General features: G+C 39.6%; 2 protein-coding genes across 7 annotated transcripts; one reads left to right on the forward strand and one right to left on the reverse strand.

The window, feature by feature from the left end:
* The first annotated feature begins 6,834 nt into the window (after positions 1-6,834).
* Positions 6,835-12,528, forward strand: LOC118818153 (aldo-keto reductase family 1 member B1-like). 4 transcript variants are annotated; one of them, XM_036585309.1, is made up of 10 exons: positions 6,835-7,091; positions 8,612-8,782; positions 9,000-9,116; positions 10,201-10,278; positions 10,371-10,487; positions 10,570-10,682; positions 11,636-11,723; positions 11,823-11,906; positions 12,113-12,195; positions 12,302-12,528. In XM_036585309.1, the coding sequence occupies exons 1-10, from the start codon at positions 7,002-7,004 to the stop codon at positions 12,333-12,335; spliced, it is 975 nt and encodes a 324-aa protein (XP_036441202.1). In that variant the 5' UTR covers positions 6,835-7,001; the 3' UTR covers positions 12,336-12,528. The 4 variants fall into 4 exon arrangements, with proteins under 4 accessions (XP_036441202.1, XP_036441203.1, XP_036441205.1 ...); XM_036585310.1 differs by having other exon boundaries at positions 8,612-8,773; XM_036585312.1 differs by lacking the exons at positions 11,636-11,723; positions 11,823-11,906; positions 12,113-12,195; positions 12,302-12,528 and adding exons at positions 11,027-11,112; positions 11,222-11,407.
* A 23-nt stretch (positions 12,529-12,551) lies between these two features.
* Positions 12,552-19,211, reverse strand: klhl36 (kelch-like family member 36). Of its 3 annotated transcripts, none has more exons than XM_036585304.1 (6): positions 18,166-19,211; positions 17,981-18,080; positions 16,577-16,660; positions 15,203-16,276; positions 13,722-13,879; positions 12,552-13,565 (listed from the first exon to the last, which is right to left on the reverse strand). In XM_036585304.1, the coding sequence occupies exons 3-6, from the start codon at positions 16,634-16,636 to the stop codon at positions 12,983-12,985; spliced, it is 1,875 nt and encodes a 624-aa protein (XP_036441197.1). In that variant the 5' UTR covers positions 16,637-16,660; positions 17,981-18,080; positions 18,166-19,211; the 3' UTR covers positions 12,552-12,982. The 3 variants fall into 3 exon arrangements, with proteins under 3 accessions (XP_036441197.1, XP_036441198.1, XP_036441196.1); XM_036585305.1 differs by having other exon boundaries at positions 19,102-19,193; XM_036585303.1 differs by lacking the exon at positions 17,981-18,080 and having other exon boundaries at positions 19,102-19,204.

Here is a 19,211-nt window from a genome sequence, read left to right on the forward strand (position 1 = left end):
GGTGGGACATGTATCTACAGATTTGTGCTCTGCAAAATTCACCAGCAGCTTAAACAGCACAGTACAGAGTTCATATGATAATGACATTTGTGGAAAGGTCATGGAATATAGAAATTTGGTTTCCACCAAGCTTCCACCAAACTTTACTGTTGGCACTAAGCACACCATAGGTAGTGTTGCTTGGCATTCTCCACACTCAGATTCATCCATCAGACTGCCAGATAAGGAAGTGTGATACATCACTCCAGAGAACATGTTTCCACTGCTCCAGAGTCCAGTGGTTTGCTGTTGTGCATAGTAATCATAGGCTTGTGTGCAGCTGTTTAGCCTTTGAAACCCATTTTACAAAGCTGCTGATGCACAGTCCTTGTGCTGATGTTGCGTCCAGAGGCAGTTTGGAGCTCTGTAGTGGGTGATGCAAGGATAGACACCACACGCAGCCCGGTCTGTGAGTTTGTGTGGTGTACCACTCCACGACTGAGTAGTAATTGCTCTTAGATATTTCCATGTCCCAATATTGGCACTTACAGTTGACTGGGGCAGATCTAGCATGTCAGACATTCCACAGACTGACTTGCTGCAAAGGTAGCCTCCTATGACAGTGCCATGCTTAAAGTCATTGATCTGTTCAGTACAACCCATACTACTGCGTGTTTGTCTATGGAGATATGCATCATATGTGCTTGGTGTTATACACCTGTTAGCAATGAGTGTGGCTGAAACATATACAATAATTATCATTCTTTTGGCCATACAGTGTAAACAGCAAATATGAAACCATCCTAAACGTAGTTTATCCAATTTTTTATGAGTAGCTAGAGATTATAGTGATACAATGAAAATTCGTAATTATACCAAGTAGTATCGAATAGTTCGACAAGTGATTTAGCCTACTAATGTTTCAGCACATCTTACCATCAGCCTGTTTCACATTATGAGTGACTGATGTACTGAGTAAATCATTGCTGTCGTCATAATTCTTTGAAAAGGAACCATTTTCAAAAGTTTTCATTCTGTAGCAGGTGGATGTTATCTTTTTCCTCTTCTCATCCCAATACCACTTAAACCACTTTAATTACAATGTGGCCCAAAATACTTTACTACTTAACATTGATGTGCTTTCGTCACACAGGATTGAGTCTCATCCTTTCTACCTTTTTGAGTGAAATGTGATTAGTACTGCATGGCTGAGGTACAGGGAAGCTGTCTCCATTGTTTTTTTGTTGACAAGTCAGCTGAATTTAAATTTTCATACTATAACTGTATTAATGTTAGTGCTACACTAGGATTGCAATTCATACTATGATAATCTTGGAAACTCTGGGAGAATTCTGAGTGAATAAAATCTTTCTAAACAACAATATGCAGTGTGTCTGTTTTAATGTAATGCTGAAAATGTCTGCCCATGTTAGTCCACATGATGAAGAAGTTATCTAAAATGTTAACTGCGAAGGCAAACAATACACACAATTCGGTGGTGGAAAACGTATCTTCAGATCTTTTCACAAGAACCAGAAGTTTGTAAGCACCAGGTAAAATTAATTCCACTACAGCCTTACGGACGATTATTAACCTCAGAAATACTTCTGTTTGTGTCACTTCAGCTCACCATGGAAATGTCACTTTGACAGTTGCAAAGCTTGAAATTCAAGGGTGTGTCCAGAATTGTTGGAGAACACTAGATGCACCACACTGTGGGAGTCCAAACTAAATAAAGGATGTAAGTTCTTTGCGTAAAAATTTCTTCACAGCTGTCAGAGTACAATAAGATCAGCTAACATCTACAGAGTGATAAAACAACAGATATGTGAAAATAAATGTAACCAAAAAGCCAGATTAGCCATGTTCCCTGGAGATGTTGAAACAGCTTGCTAACAATAAACTAGTTGGCTAAAACATAAACATGCACACATGCCATCGGGGGGCGTACTGCATCATCATAGTCCAAAGCCCCATTTAAGATGTTTTCCACAATTGACAGTTCCAGTGAACTGAAATCTACTCTCTGTTGAGCACTTGCTCTCTTAGATGCTGACAGCTTTTGCACTCTGCATCAATCTTTGCACTCACAGCACTGTCACTGTACTTTATGTCTTAGTATTATTGCACTATTCATATTTGCAGTCTATTACTGCACTATTCGTATTTGCACAGACATTTACTGTACATGTTTTTCTCTGCATACTTATCATTTTACATATGCTGCTCTTACAGTACATACTACCTACATTTGCATTCTTTTCATTCACTCTGTATATATGTATATTTTATTTATACTTGCATATCTATATTTTGTTTACCACTCTACCGTCCTTAATTGTACATAGTGTAACTACAGCATTGCTTACCATGGTTACTGCACTTTTTATGTAAATAATACTGTATTTTGCACTTTGGGTTAGATGATAACTGCATTTTATTCGGTCTGTACCTGTAGTCTGCACAATGACAATAAAGTTGAATTTAATCTAATCATAGAATAATGCCATTACTGGAGCTGATAAAAGCACTGCTGATCTCTTCAGAAGTCCGAAAAGGTTCTTTGTCCAGTTTTTAATATTACATGAAACACCTCTGGGTTTCTTTTCAGTCAAGTCACAATGGATCTCAAATGTTTAAATGGACACTTGCTTACTTTTGTTTCCCAGGAGTAGCTCAGTTGATTCAGTGAGTTTAGTGGGTTTCTGTCAGATTTGTTTTTGTTTAATTTTTTTTTTTCACTGTGTAATGCTGAAGTTAATCCTTTGTCCTATAGCATCCCTGCTCCCTAGCTAAATAAACACATGCATGAACCCATCAGTGATGGATTCATTATCATTCTGCATTACTTCAAACCAGAAGCCACAATTAAAAATAGATTCAACTGTTCATTGGTCAGTTTCTGGCCACATAACCACTGTTTTGGGTGGTGTTCCATTCTATGTATTCTATGTCTGCAGTGACATTGATATGGTAGTGTTTGTTGTGCTGGTACGAGTGTATTAGACACACTGGTGTTGTTAAGGTTTGCATACACAGCACTATTGGACACACTATATTGTTGGTGCCTTAGTATATCGATAGCTCATCTTTCTTCTTTCATGTGAAGAGTGTTCTTGTGTTAGCTGTCCTCTACCCCTTCCTTAACGGCCATTCTCAGCTTAGCTGTGATACCTTAGCAACACTGCTATTTTTGATACATTCTTACCAGTGGTACACACTACCATGCCATAACCATGTCAGTATCACTGCTGTCCTGAGATGACCACCCACCCAAATAATATCTGGACAACAGCGGCCCTATGGTCAGAAACTGACCAATGATGAATGGGGTAAACTGTGCAGAAACAGGTGAGATACAGTGTATAATTTTACACCTATTTAGTGGAGCTATAAGGTAGGTGGACCTAATAAAATGGACAGTGTGTGTAAGTACAGGGTAGGTGTACCTTCTGGTAATTCTGTATAAAAATGTTTATAAATAAGAGCCTCATACAACACTAAACAATCACCTGATAAGTGTGCGGACAATAGGGAGTGTGTGTTTAGTGTGTGTGTGTGTGTGTGTATGGAATGAAAGTTCTGCTTGGAATGTATATCTATGTCTTGTGTGTGTGGGTGTGTATGTGTTTATGTGAATGTATTTTGTATGTGTGTGTGTTTGAAGCAAAGTCTGAAAGACAAAACAGAATTTAAGGGAAACACCCATTTTTTCTAATACATAGTGGCTTCCCATTGAAATGTATTGAATTCGTCTATAAAGCACACACTCTTTGTGTGTTTTGTGTGTGTATATGGTGGTAATTAAAATTTTGATGGTGATTTGTTGAGATATTGGTCCATTTTATCACTTCAAGAGAAATTATCAAATTGTGATAAACTTATTTTTAAAAAATATAAAAAAGTAATTCTAATTGACCAAAGAAGTACAATAAGAAAATGGCTCCCACACAAAATCCACACCAACAAAAACACGGCAATATATAGGCAACTTGTGGATAAATGTGATATTTATTAGATAATTTATTGTCCGAATTTATTTTTGGAATTTTTCCTTGTTTGTCCAAAATTCCAACTATGAATAATATTAGAAAATTGAAATCTAAGGATTATGAATTTACTTTAATATTGGTTGGATAGGCAATGCCACAAAGTGGCCTGACACCAAATCTCAGCTATTTTTGTCAAACAGAGAAAAATTGGTGGCCAATTTCCTTATTGTACTGTTTTAAGTCTTTGGGCTATATGGATTATATATATATATAATGGGTTAAAGTTCTTCTATTTTTGTAGCAAACATAATGTAGTGTGTTCAAGAAATGTTTTGGCGTGTTAGTTCTAGGTTATGCATTCTCTAGCATTTACTGCATTTGGTTCACTTGTTCTGGACTGTTTGATGGGGAGAACTAGAAAATGCAGAAGGTGTGTACAGCATGGTTGTGGCTTACAACAGCTAAAAAGTAAAGCCACGTGACTTGTGCGAAATCAGCCCCCCTGAATGCTACAATAATTGTAGACTTCACATCATAGTGTCAGAAACTACACAGGCAAATCTTCTGGAGATTACTGAACTAAACACAGTTTCAGGCAAGTCTTCTTAATCGCAGTCCTGATGACCCCACTCTGCAGATTTTTATGTTTTCCCTACTCGACACACAGGAAACAGCCCACAAGAAGCCTTTTAATTAGTTAATAAGTGAATCCGGTATGCTAGATTAGACAAAGCACAAAGATGTGCATAGTGTGAGATCCCCAGGACTGGGATTGGGAACTGCTGGTTTAAAGGAATAGATCAGCGAAAAATCAAATTTACATGTTTTTCTACTTACCCCAAGTCGATCAGCCAAGATACTTTATCTATCAAAATTTTGCTTCTTTAGTTTTGAGCTGAAGCTATGAGGCTAGTGTTACTGACAAACACTAGTATACTAGTACTATAGTAACTATAGTTACTATAGTAACTATGTACTATAATAACAAGTCTCTCAAACTGTTTCTACAAATACACGACCAAAACTTGGTGCTTACTATGTGCTGGTTTAGGTAATCCAACAGTGAATGTTGATTAGCTAAAGACAGGGAGCTGTGAGGTATTGTTTCCTGAAAGATTTTAGATCTACAAATATTTTGATGAGGTTACTAGAATTACAATATAGCAAACTTCCTGAGACCAGACATCTTAAGGCTAAATAACAAGCCCAAAAATATTGTTGGATAATTTACCACAGCATAACTATAAGATCAAAGTTTAAAAAATGTATGAAAAACACCCATTCACAATTTCTGTTACATGATATACCCCAAATATATATATATAAATGCTTAACTAAGATGAAGCTTAAAGAAAATCAGTTGAGTAGAGAGAGAGAGAAAGAGAGAGAGAGAGAGAGAGAAAGTGAGAGACACAGAGAGAGAGAGAGAGAGAGAGAGAGAGAGAGAGAGAGAGAGAGCAGTGGGGCTGAGAGCTCCTGAAGGTCTTCCCTCTCCAACACAAACTTGTCATAGGCCATATGTGCCGTGACAAATTAACATCTTGTTGTTCAGCTTTGATGACCTTGAGTAGTTACAGTCTGTGTATAAAATCGCTGATTCATCATTACAATTCAAAAGTTTTATAATGCAGACTCATACAAGCTCAGACATAAAACACAGTATCATTGGTCAGATTCAGTCAACAAAGATAGTGTCCAACTTAATGACGTCAGCAAGAGTTGCAAGGCCTCTCAGTAAGGCCAAAGGCCCTCAAATGGTCACCTTTCATCCACTTATATGATGATGAAAACACCCAGTTTCAGCTCCAGGGCAACAGGCCGCCGGCCCGCTGCCACTTCCAGTACAATAGACTGGAAAAACAAGTCCTTAGCTCATATCACAGTGTCCTTCTCAAGGAACATGTCACAAGCCTCACAGAGACACAAAAGCTAAAGAACTATTGTTCCTAGGTGTATGAAATTTATTCTTAAGCAAAATCTATTTGAAAAAATTAGATTATCTCTATCCCTTCAGTTCACATCCAACCAGACATCCTACCAGGCTAGTGAAAGCATCCCTAGCTGTGTATCAGTTTTCTGACAAGGCATTATGCCTTTTCCCCCAATCCTGGAGTATCACGCTACAGCTGACTGAACAACAATGCAGTTGATCTGTTCTCACAAGTCAGTAAAGAGTGAGATTTCCATTTCTTAAACTGCTAAAATCATGTTGTTGTCACAAATATACTCTAGATGAAACCTATTAGCACTAAAGTGAAGGAAGGTAGAATGTGGCTATGGCTTCACCCACAGCTGAATTTTTGGTATTAGGAAAAGTTCTAGGATTCCGTAGAACTCTGCTACTCTCTACTGACTGGTCTAGGAATTACACACAGAAATACATTTAAAACAGACATGGGGACCTGGGCACCAGACCAGAGTCCAGCACAGTTTGCTGATTTCACTGTTCTGACCCAACATCTGAACCTAGTTATTAACAGAGGAGTTTGAGCAGAACAATCACCAAACTGTGCGGGAATCAGACCCTCTAGGACTACAGTCCCCCTCCCCAGATTTGAGGGCTCTGGACATGGGAAGGCTTTGGATAAACAGCAATTTTTTGCTGTAGTAATATAAATGTGCTGCATTATTCCTTCAGTGAAAACCTTCACTTCCTCATTTTTACATTGTTCTGGAGGAAATGGCGGTGTCACATGGTCTAAGGTGTTAAGGTCACTTTCCTCAATTTTGTCAACAGGCTGTAGTGCATACATGCACAATAGAGGTAAAGAATGTATGCTTGCACATGCACACACACACACACACACACACACACACACACACACACACACACACACACACCTTCAGAGTAAGGTTCAATGATTAACTGTTAAGATAAATAAAGAGAGAAGGCAGCAGAGAGGGAGTTCACAGCGAGGCAGACGAAAAAGTGAAAGAAAGAAGTAAAGGAACTTGAGGAAGAAAAAGACAGGAAGGACCAGCCAGTTCACTTATCTGGCATTTGTTTGACGTTGCAAAAAGTATTCCTCCATGGATGAGGGCAGTGAACGACCTAGGAAGATAGAACTCAATGATGGCAACTTTATGCCACTGCTGGGTCTGGGAACATGGAAGTCAAAGGTAGGATTACATTTTTGTAAATTGCGTGTGTAGAGCAAGCATCTTCCTTTGATTTGTCTGATAGCCATAGTTACTTCACTCACAGCAACTTTGAATTTAGTGTGCTGGCTTCTATTTAGGGCAAAATCCTGAACTTGCATAAATATCACTGCCAACAAATCAGAGAACTATTTAACATCAATTTGAAAGAATTTACTTAGCATTCCCCAGACTCCTTGCACCTGGACAAAATGAGCTAGCAACAAATTGATGATCATGTGATTTTATGAAATTATAATAAGGTTGTAAACGGCAGTCCTTTGTCATAACTGTAAAATCATAAAGCTGGTAGTAAAAAAGGCTATATTGAGAAAGTAAGTGTGTTATTGAAAAGGTCATATTCTTTAAGACGGTATCACATATTTGAATAGTCTGGCACAGTTTAGTTACTTCCCTGCTCTAACACACCTAGTAACACATTCCAAATCCCAGACTTTTACATTCTAAGGCTTATTATGTTGTAACTGCAAAGGCTACAACGCAAAATGGCTGAGTTATTCTTAGGTTATAAAAGTGTGTAACAAAACTTTGGACCCACTAGCAGGTCTTGGCCATCTAAGGGGTTGAACCTGGCAAAGTGTTTGAGCTGGGAAAAACTCAAATGGTGCTGGACCTTGGCCCCTTTGAAGGAGGAGTTGGTCTGGCATATGGTAAAATACAGTAGCAGATTCTAGGCCTACTTGTAGAGTTAAAATTGAAATCCACTGATTTTTTAAAACTTCTGCATAATTAAATCATTAAGATGCAAACAAAATCATTCAGAGTGGTTTGATGCGAAATGCTCCATTTTAGAAAAACTCAATCAGTCAGAATTGTTCACAGTGTTAATATGAACTGGTTGTTTAAAGCATTGAATGCTTCTATAAGCTACCCTCACAGGAAGTTATTACATGACATGGTTACGAATACACCCCTGATGCCATTGTTTTCCAAATGTTTTGAGATATGTTTTTGGCCTAAACTGTATTTGGCAAAGAGATTCATGTTAGGCATTATAGTCCCAAAAGAACACTTTTTTTTCTTTTTTTCTTCAGTTTTAGTTGCCTCAACATTACATGTAACAAATCTGTAAAACATGAAGGTTCACTGGTTCCTATGACCACCACTGTAAAGAAATTGGTAAATTTTTCTGCAATGCAATTCTCTGCATTTCACATGAAAACACTATATAGAATATTGTTCACATCTCAACAACTGAATTATGAAGACATCTAAAAAAATAGATGGAATTCCCCTTCTAATGTACTGGATTTTTTTTGTAAAAAATCCCACTGAAAACTAACTAAAAATGTAAATATTTCACACTCTGATAAAAAGTCCACCCAAAAATACCCTAAAATAACCTGTTTTGGGAATCTTTTAATATGAAAGTAGCTCATTTTGTGAAATATTATTGGTAGTTTTCTATGCACCTATATATTATTGTTAAAACATATATTATAAACACTGAAATGAGAAATATTGTATTTTTTGGTCACCAGAGCACAAGTTCAGAACAGTGTCAAGGAGCAGCTGAGACAGCAATAGCTGCTGGCTATCGTCATTTGGACACTGCCCACAGCTACCAGAATGAAGTGGAGTTGGGCAAGGCCCTCCGCTCCAAGATACAGCAGGGCATCATTCGGCGCCAGGACATGTTTGTTGTGAGTAAGGTGAGTCTCTGTGATAACTGTTAGTAAATATTACTAAGAAGGCATGTAAATCACCCTAAGAAAATAAACACCCTACGAAAATAACATTTAGCACAAGTCTCACCCAGTCAGAGCTGTGCTTGCATGCTGCTGTATGAAATTAGATACAGTTTGAATGTTTGATGTGTAAAATCTCTGCAGATAAACTAATAAAGCATCTCTGTTTTTTTGTGTCCAGCTGTGGTGCACTTATTTTTCCCCTGAGGACATCCCTGTGTGTCTGAATAAATCTCTCAGTGACCTGCAACTGGATTACTTGGACTTGTACCTGGTGCACTTCCCTGTGGGACTACAGGTTACATAACCGCACTGTATTGATTATTGTCAAGGGTAGATTTTTTATCAGCGTGAATATAAGTGATCAGAAAAGGTGAATAAAAAAAGGTTCAAATATAGGTGTAGAAGCACAATCTGCAGCAACCAGAAATGAATTCAGTTTTTAGGGAGGCACCATGTGTGGAATTTTGAATGATTTGAAATTACAACACTTTATTTCAACCCATGTCTAACATTAATATTTGGCAACCAAGCTGTGGTTGGCTAATATTAATGTTAGACATGGGCAATTAACAAGGCACTGAAAATATCTGCTACGTACTCTCACTTGAGCTTGTTTCTTTCATAAAAAACAAATACTTTTAGATTTTCAACCAGATAGTATGAGCTAACCAGCTAGCTAGTTAGCTAAACTAGCTCACTACTGATAGCTCACACTGTCATGGGCAGACATGAGGGATCACTAGTCTTGTGCACTGGTTTTCGATTCCAGTCCTGGGTACCCACTGTCCTGCACAGTTTCAGGTATTTTGTTCCCCCAACCTACCTGATCCACCTTATGAAGATAATAAATAAATAAATAAATAAATAAATAAATAAATAATAATTATTTGATGAGCTGGATCAGGCGTGTTGGGGCATTGCACTGGGTCCCCATGACCGAGGCTGAGGCCTGGCTAATGTAACAACTGGCCCCTTAGCCTGTTACAGCGGACTTCACTATGTGTTGTGTGAAACAGAATGATCATCATTATGGTTTTGTGTGATATATATATATATATATATATATATATATATATATATATATATATATATATATATATCTGGTGACTTGATAAGACACAGGTGCAGACAGTAGTGAATGAGGAGCTAGAAGGACACAGACAGGGCCAAGGCAGAGTCTAATGGTTGTGGAGCTTCAAGAGGGCAAAGAAAGAGAATCACAAAACCAACAAAATCATTGAACGTCGAAGGCTCATCTTTTTGTAGGCATTGCATCAGATAACTCATGCTTGACATAGAATAACCTGATGGCTTGTGGTCATGTTTACTTTACTTAAGACTTACCTGAAGCTTGGCTTCTTCCTTTCCTGCTTCTGCAGAAAATTGGTGATGAGCTCTTTCCAATGAAGGATGGAAAACTTCTCGCATCAGACACTGACTATGTGGATGTGTGGAAGGTAAGGAGAAACTTCTGTGATCCGTAAAACCCATAAAGAGGTTCAAACAGGTTCTTGATTGTTACACAGTGTCCTATGTATGTACATTGCAGGGGATGGAAGCTCTGAAGGCTTCTGGAAAAGTGAAGAGTATTGGAGTGTCCAACTTCTCAATCCCACAACTTGAGAGGCTGCTGTCTGTGGCTAAAGTCCCTCCAGCTGTCAATCAGGTATTCAGACATTGTACAGGTAGAGCAATACAGTGTTTTTACCTACTGGTCTCAACAATAACATTTGCATATATATTTAAAGGTAGAGCTTCACCCTTACCTGGTTCAGTCTGATCTGATTGAATACTGTAAGTCGAAGAATATTGCTCTCACGGCCTACAGTCCCTTTGGCTCACCAGACAGACCCAAAGAGATGTGAGTACCCTGCATTTGACAACACTTTTATTATTTAGCCTTAGAGACAAATATGTACAATTTAAAGGACTTGACTCCTGGACATGTTTCACCTGTCAAACTAGAATCTTGCAGTGCAAATTTAAAGCTCTTCTTTGGTCTAATTTATTCAAACCTCAAATCAATTTAAACAGAAAGCACTGACTTGTAAATCCTGTTTAAACTGTATTTAAATGAATTCAGACATTAGATGTTTTAGCTTATCAACTTCATTATTTTTCGTAAATCTACAATCCAAATTTGTAAATGTACATACACGCATAAATATACAGTATGTTGCTCCAAAACGTATTTATATCTTTCAGTATTAATGGCCTTTTCATAGATGTGCAAGTTATCCTCGCCATGGGCACAAATACACCTCATACCATGGATTTTGAACTTTATACTGGTAACAATCTGTATGGTTCATTTTTTCTGGCCCAGTGAACACATTTTCATAAATGTCATTGTGCATCATGCAGTCTTACCTTGCATTTGTGGATGTTGTTCTTAAACAGGTTGGATTATTCTCTGATGCAGTTTTGGCAAAGCAGTGAGCATTTGACCCATCCTTGCTCTTAAAGGACTATGCCTTTCCTGAATTTCCTCCTTTTGGCTTGGCTACATCACCTGTTTAAGATATTTTTAGAACACTTCTCAATGTTCCTAATCTTTAATTGACCCTGAGCTTTTTTGGAATGAGTGTATATTTATAAAAACAATGAAGGTAAAACATCATCTTGTCTTTGTACTATTTTCCTAAATACAGGTCAAAGTAGATTTACAAATCACTGCTTTCTGTTTATATTTGCATTTCACATAGTTTTAGTTGTTTTGGAATTAAGGTTTGTAGATGATCATGTATTATAATCTCAGTCTGAATGAGCCTTGGTCTGAAGTAATTAAACTCTCCCACAATCTTTTTTGTGCAGGCATAGAGGAAACAAAGACCCTGAAAGGCTGCTGGAGGACCCTGTGGTTGGGGAGATTGCTGCAAAACACAGACGGACTCCTGCGCAGGTCATACCTCCTCTCTCAAACAAGTAGACACATGGTTTCGTTTGTATTCTGTGTGTATTACACTGCACCCTAAATGTTGAATCTTGGGGTGTTTTACAGGTTTTGCTAAGATATCACATCGAACAGGACATTGTAGCGATTCCAAAGAGTGTTAAACCCAACCATATTCTGGAAAACACAAAGGTAACTCATCCCTCTCAACATAATCCCAGCATTTAAAAAATGGTCTGCATTTTTCCAAACCATACTTTGCATATGGAAAAGTAGTAAGGCAAAAAAAATTGATTCACACTAAAGGGTACTCCAAAATTATTTTTTAAAAATTAAGTAGACTATAGCATAAATAGTGTTTTACTCTAGAGTAATGTATTACATAAATCTGAATGCAGATCTTTGACTTCTCTCTGGATGAGGAGGATATGAGAGCACTAAGGTCTCTAAATCGTGGCTGGAAGGCCTGCATCTTAGAACAGTAAGAGCACACTTTTCACCCCAATAAAACTTAAACCACTTGTATAACACTGTGGTCCAAAACACATTTCTTTACTACTTAACAATGGTGTGGTTTTGTTCCACAGGCTGGAAAATCATCCTTTCTACCCTTTTAAGTGAAATGCAGTTAGTACTGCATGGTTGAGATACAGGGAGGCTGTCTCCATTGTGAATGAGTCTACAATGCTGCTGTTCCAATCAGATGAAAGAACATTTTAAACAACTATTTTTTCAATTTACATTGTAATAATCTGAGGCATGTGTAAAGTGAGGGAGAAGTGAATAAAATGCATTTAAGTTAATAAACTTTTTTAAAAAAAAAACAACAATATGCAGTGTGTTTAATGTTTTAATGCAATACTGAAAATGTCTGCCCATGTTAGTCCACATAATGAAGTTATCTGAAACGTTAATTGCAAAGGCAAGCATTACACACAATGCGGTGGTAGAAAACATATCTTCAGATTTGTGCTTTGAAAAATTCACCAGCAGCTTGACAGACACAACAGCACATTATTTCTACAGATGGAATAATTGCCTACACTCTTATAAAGGCCTGAAGAGGCACCTCTAAAATCACTCATTATTGCAATCAACTGATTCAGAAATGACTCAAAACAGCAGTTTAATCCAGCCCATCTCCTCCATCAGCAGTTCAGAAATACTGATCTCAGATCAGCTCAAGCCCTTAGTGCCACAGTCTGCATTTTGGGAAGAAACACACATCTGCTTTCAGGGCAATAAAATAACAGGGCTTCCTCCTACAGTTATCTGTCTTGTCCTTGACTGGAGTTCTGCTTGTCTTTCCCCCTCTGTCCTATCCTATTCTGCTCCGTGCTGCAGGATTTTTGAGGTCGTACAGTGCAAACACACGCCGAGGCTCCAGCAATGTACCTGGGCAAGTTGGGTCCCATCACCCACTGGCCCTTCTCTGGAACAAACACCTGAGTGTTTTCAGAGAAGTCCATGTGCTCCCAGGTGTAGCCTCCCATGACATAGATCTTGCCATTCCATACTGCTACTGCTGCCTCACTGTTGGGATACCGCAGTGGAGTTATTCTAGTCCACTGCTCAGTCTGTGGATCAAAGGCCTCCACTTCCAGCACGTCAAAGCGCTCCATGCTGTCCTCGTGGTCGTCACTTCCCCCAATGACATAGATTTTGTCCTGCAATGATGTCATGCAGTGCCAGCCTCGAGCCAAAGTCATAGCCTGCCGCTCTGTCCATGTGTCACCAGAGCTTGGGTCATAGCTCAGCATGTCACGTCGGTAAGGTCCAATCTGGTAGTCATGGCCTCCCGAGATGTAAACAACATCTTTATGTGTAGTGCCCGCATGGCCATATGTGAATCTAAAAAACGATACGTAAAATTGCTTAAGGAACTTTTAAGAAAGGAACAATAATACATTTTTGTAATGTTTGCAAATGATCTATAAGTTATTGTTTGCAAAGAGGTAACTAAGCTCTAATTTCTGCTAAACAATGATGCCTGAGAAGAGAGATGACCTGGGGAGTCCTGCTACATAGGCCCAGTAATCCTCAACAGGATGGTAGACCTCTACAGATGATAGTGCACCGCTATCATTACGTCCTCCAACAGCAATCAGGCATTCCCCCATGGTGCCCAGATAGAAATCCACCCGCCGCTGGTTCATAGAGGCACTCTACAGCAAAAGAACTGACAAGACTTACAAACTGAAGCAACATACTCTAAAGATTAGACAGTAACATGACAATACTGGAACATAGAGTCATCATATCTTTGTGCTAGAAACTAGAAAGTTTACTGTGTGGTGGGCAATACGACGATATTTGTCATTACCATGGGAAATTACGTCATATTATATCACAATGTTTTTCTGAGCATTTCATGGATATCATCAGTCATGTGAAATGCTGAACTAAACATATTTTTTCCAATAATATTATTTAAATGTGGCACAGCTTGTGCATTTTATGTGTTTTCTAACTTTTCAAACCTCAAAAAGAACTAAATATGGAGATGCACACTGTGAAAGTGGCTTTAAGCATCATGATATATGGTTGCCATATCGCCCACCCCTGGAGAGTATTCAATAACTCAGCAAGATTTGAGGCAAGCATGTGATAATATTTTTTCCACTATGCTAACTGGCGAAGCATAAGCTTCTACTAATCTTTTACTATATTAGCCTCAAAGCTCCAGTGCGCAACTAAAAAAAGTAAACCTCAGACACCAAACATGCTGTGGCTGATCAATTCCATTTGGAATAAATTTGATTTCTCACTATCACTATCAGATATACTATTTGGCCAAAGGTATGAGGACACCCCTCCTAGTCAGTGAGTTTAAGTGTTTCAGCCACACCTATTGCTAACAGGTATATAAAATCAAGCACATTACCATGTAGTATCCACAAACAAACACTGGCAGTACAATGGGTCATACTGAAGACTTTAAACGTGACACTGCCCTAGTTAACTGTAAGTGCTATTATTGTGAAATGGAAGCATCTCAGGCCCACAACAGCTCAGCCACAAAGTGGTAGACCATGCAAACTCACATAGCAGGCTGCTTGAGTGTTGAAGTGTGTAATGCATAAAAATAGCCTACCCTCTGTTGCATCATTCACTACAGAGTTCCAAACTGCCTCTGAAAGCAATATCAGCACAAGAACTGTGCGCGAGGAGCTTCATGAAATGGGTTTCCATGGCCGAGCAGCTACACACAAGCCCAAGATTTCTACATGCAAACATTGGCTGGATCTCTGTTAATGCCCATGGTTTTGGAATGGGTTGTCCAACAAGCTCATATAGGTGTGTCAGATGTGTGTCACATACTTTTGGCCATTTAGTGTTAACTGCAGCAAGTGATTTCATATCAACTCTCTAAACAACATCTCTATAGTGACCTGTTAATTCATACATAGAGTCAGATCTTTTATTTAGTCAATTCATTTATCGAACTTAAATCTCAATGCTTTGTGAAACTGTCAGGGGCTGCTTACCTTGACCCACGTGTTGTTGCGTGGATCGTATCGGTAGAGTAAGTTACTTGCTGCGCCTCCCCCATTGTCCCGTGAGGAACTTCCCCCTGCAGTGAAGATGAATCCTCCAAGCACTGCCACGCAATGGTGACTCCTCTGAGCTGGCAGCTGGGTCTCCACCTCCCATGTCCCTGCTTCTTCATCCAGCCAGCACACTTCAGTGCTAAGCTCCTCCCCACGCTCATACACCTCCCCTCCAACCAGCAAGAGGCGCTCTACCCCGCCTCTTAGCTTTGTGCGGGCTGTCTGCAGCACGGGCTGTGCACTGACATGGGCATGGTAGCCTAGCGCCTCTTCCACCAGAGCTTCACAACCGGATTCTGGTGGCAGCAGAGAGCGTACGGTCGGCAGCACCTGCTTCATCAGCTCCTCTGGGGGGATCAGGGCGAAGCGAATATGGGAGAGCAGTTGTCGGGCAAAGGCTGTGCGCTCGGGCCTCTGGCTCAGCCACTGCAGGGCAGCCTGGAGGAGGGCCTGCTCACTCTCATACTGCACCTGCTCGCTCGCCAGGTACGAGCACAGCTTGGACAAGCGCACATCCCTTAAAAACTCTGGAGTGAAGGAGAGCGTGGCAAACCGCTCCAGGATAAAGCGGTCTATGAAGGTGTCCAGCCTGTCCAGGCTGTAGAGTAAGGCAAGTTCCTGCAGGTACAGGTAGTTTTCGTCGCTCACCTCCTTCTCCAGGTACTGGCAACAAAAATCTACCGCCCGCCACACCTGCAGCAGGTGAGCCGTCTCCAGCACATAGTCAATGTTCCCACCATCAAGTGGCAGTTCACCACTGTACATAAAGTCCACAACTGCTTTCACACCAACGTAGGAGGCTCCCACCAGCTCCACCTCGGCTTGGCGCTCCTCTCGCATGCCAAGGGTGAACATGGCCTGAAAGTACGGACTGGAGACTGCCAGTAGGGCCCGGTGTGCAGGCACCCGCTGCTCATTGGCCACTAACACCACATCACATAGCTGACCACACTCTCTCTGTTCATTCAAACCCTGCAGGAGATAGCTAGCTTGGTCTGCCCATCGATACACCTGTTACAAGAGAAAAAAAAGAGATGCATACTTTTCCAATATTCTTTTTCTCAACAAGTGTTTAAGAGACACTTGTTTCTCAAAATGTGTTTCTAAAACCAGTTCTTGGGCCCCCCAAACAGTCCACATTTTGTCCTTACTCTTAATACACCTGAACCAAGCAATGAAGAATTCAACACCTGGTCCAGGTGTGCTGGAAGCTGGGATAAAGAAAAGACATGCACTATCCCCAAGGACTTGATTAAGATCCAATGTGTTAAAGGAATTTTGAACACGGCCCAACGGAGGAAAAATACATACTTTCGAAGACTCGCTGATTCGGTGTGGGCGTGAAAGACGAGCCTGCCTCCCACCATCCATTGTGTCATCTCCCTCTAAAACTATCTACAACATGCAGCAAATAATACAACAAGTTTCAAAATCACCAGTCACATGTGGGTGATACCACTTCAGACGCTCTTAAATAAATACACCATTCATGTTGTTACTGAACAAGCTAGATACAAATACACCTGCTATTGACATTTATTCCAACATCTTTAGACACTGAACAATAAAACATTTTGTGCTGATGAACTTAAATGCAAGATTTTTTTGTGTTACAGCATGGAATAATAATCTAAAGACTTTCATGGCTATCATTCATGCCTCTCATTATTATGAAGTTCTTTAAAAATTAAATTACATGTTACTGAATTAAATAAAATATAATACAAAAAAAAAAAAAACTGAACGAAGCAAGTTGCTTTGGTACACCTTAATTAACACTGCAGTAACCAACTCACTTCTCCATGCCATATTTGTTTGACTGGAGACCACCTGTGTGCAGAAACAGTGATTCACATAATAACGAGGTTCTTGAAAAATATAATTTAGTGGAAAGATAAAATAACATTTCCAAGGCACAGAGCATACCCTGAAGCACAGAGAAGTCTACCATCACAATGATGAAAAAATATGGAGTGACTGTGTCTGTAAATCTGCCAGAAACTGGCCGGTCTCCCAAAACCAAGTGTCTGGTCAGGACGCTGTAGTACAGGAGGCCACAAAGGATCCTAGAGAAACTCCAAATGAGCCGTCAACCACTGATGGGAGAAATTGTGAATGCAAAAAAACCCTCATCACATCTTGGCTGGAGTTTGCCCAAAGTCATGTGTGAAACCCAACAACTTTAAGTAAAATTCTATTGTCCATGAGACCAAAACTGAACATGAACGCTAAGTGCAATGTTCGCAATGACTTAAATTACTGTTCACAAATAGTCCATTTCCATGCTGTAACACAAAATGTGAAATAACTGAATACATCTGAAGAAGCGAATATTTTTAATCACTGTATGTATCAATGCTGCTAAAATAAGACTTTAGGTCTTAAAGGGCATTCTAATATTCTTCTAGTTTAATACGCCATTTGTCGTGTTATGCAGTATTCTGAAGTGGAGCCTTACATCCCTCATCGGTTTGACAGAATTCGCTATTTTGTTTTTTATGTTTTCGTTCATCACTGTTCTCTCACTACAATACCCAGCATGCATTGTAGAAATACATCACACAACCTTTGGAAATCCCTGTGCTACCAACCAACAAGACACAGAATGGAAAAAAGAGGGTTTTTTTTTACCCTTTCAGCTTCAGAAAAGAAGCCAACCTGAGGTAAGATATCTACATAGCCAGCTAAATTTAGCTTTTAGCTTGTCCTCCTCACCTCTGTTGTGTGAGTAATCCATTCTCTTAGCTGTAATGATTATTTGGAGGCAGTTACACAGTTATGCAGGCGCAATAGGGTATAGTCATCTGCCTTCCATCTGCATTCACCAGCAAATGAAAAAAATCAAAATAGCCCCCCTCCACAAAATATACAACAAAAGAAGTTTTCAGACCTCTTCCCACCTTCAAGATACGTCATCAGAAAGAATCTTCACAACAGATGTAGTGATGGTTACATTTATTTATTTTGGCTTGAGTGTCATTTTAATTTTCTAAAGTATTCAAGGTTTTATTTGAGTAAGTTCATTTTAACGGTGTGTTTTCTAAAACGGTGTCCCCCTAGTGGAGCCCCTGTCCTCTTAGCCCAGGCCCTATCAGATACAGCTGCTTGGGTTACTTTTGACCGGGTTTAGTTCCTGTGTTTATTCAGTGGGAGAGAAACGGAGCATCCAGCGGTTTACATGCCTACACCTTGGTAGTGATGTGTAAAATCATTCCTCACACCCAAACAATACCAGTAACGAGAATATGAAAATATTTCTGAGGCTGATAAATTAGAGCAAAAAAGTTTAAAACGCTCCAGCCGCTCGTACACAAACAACGAGCGTTCAAGCTTCAAGCAAAAGAGCAGTGTCCTCAAACCTGCTGTTCAGACCTACAAATACAGTAACGCTTAAAGTAATCTAGTTAAATGGCTTTGCGCCCTTCTTAACAAGCTTTCACTAGTCATTATAGTCAAGTAGCAAACGCTAGCTAGCTAACTACGGGTAGCTACGTTAACTGACTAGCGAGGATGGGGAAGTTAAACCTGTTTGTATACAGACTCTTCATACGAGTTAATAAAAAAACAAACGAACAGGTAATCTTACAGAATCCAGCAAAAACCATCACTACTGGCAAAACTATCAGAACCGACGGTTAGTGAGGTTCGTTACTCAGCACGCTGGGCTGTTAAGTCGAGCACAAACTAACAATACAGCCACACACTGAGACAGACAGACAGCACAATAGCTCGCTGGGCAGAAGGTAAGTTAGCGTTACTGGACAATGAGCACTGCTGCACAAGTCTCTCATCTTTTTTGATGACAACCAGCTAGCAAGGAGAATAAAACATTTTACCATTGTGTCATCCTATTCCTGGGGAAATTACTCTTTTAAATAGCTGTAATTAGCACGAACAAATTCGATCGTGAAAAGCATGAGGAAACGTGAAGCTCACTTCAATACTT

The sequence above is a fragment of the Colossoma macropomum genome, unplaced genomic scaffold (assembly GCF_904425465.1).
Source record: "Colossoma macropomum unplaced genomic scaffold, Colossoma_macropomum, whole genome shotgun sequence".
NCBI classification, from domain to species: Eukaryota; Metazoa; Chordata; class Actinopteri; order Characiformes; family Serrasalmidae; genus Colossoma; species Colossoma macropomum.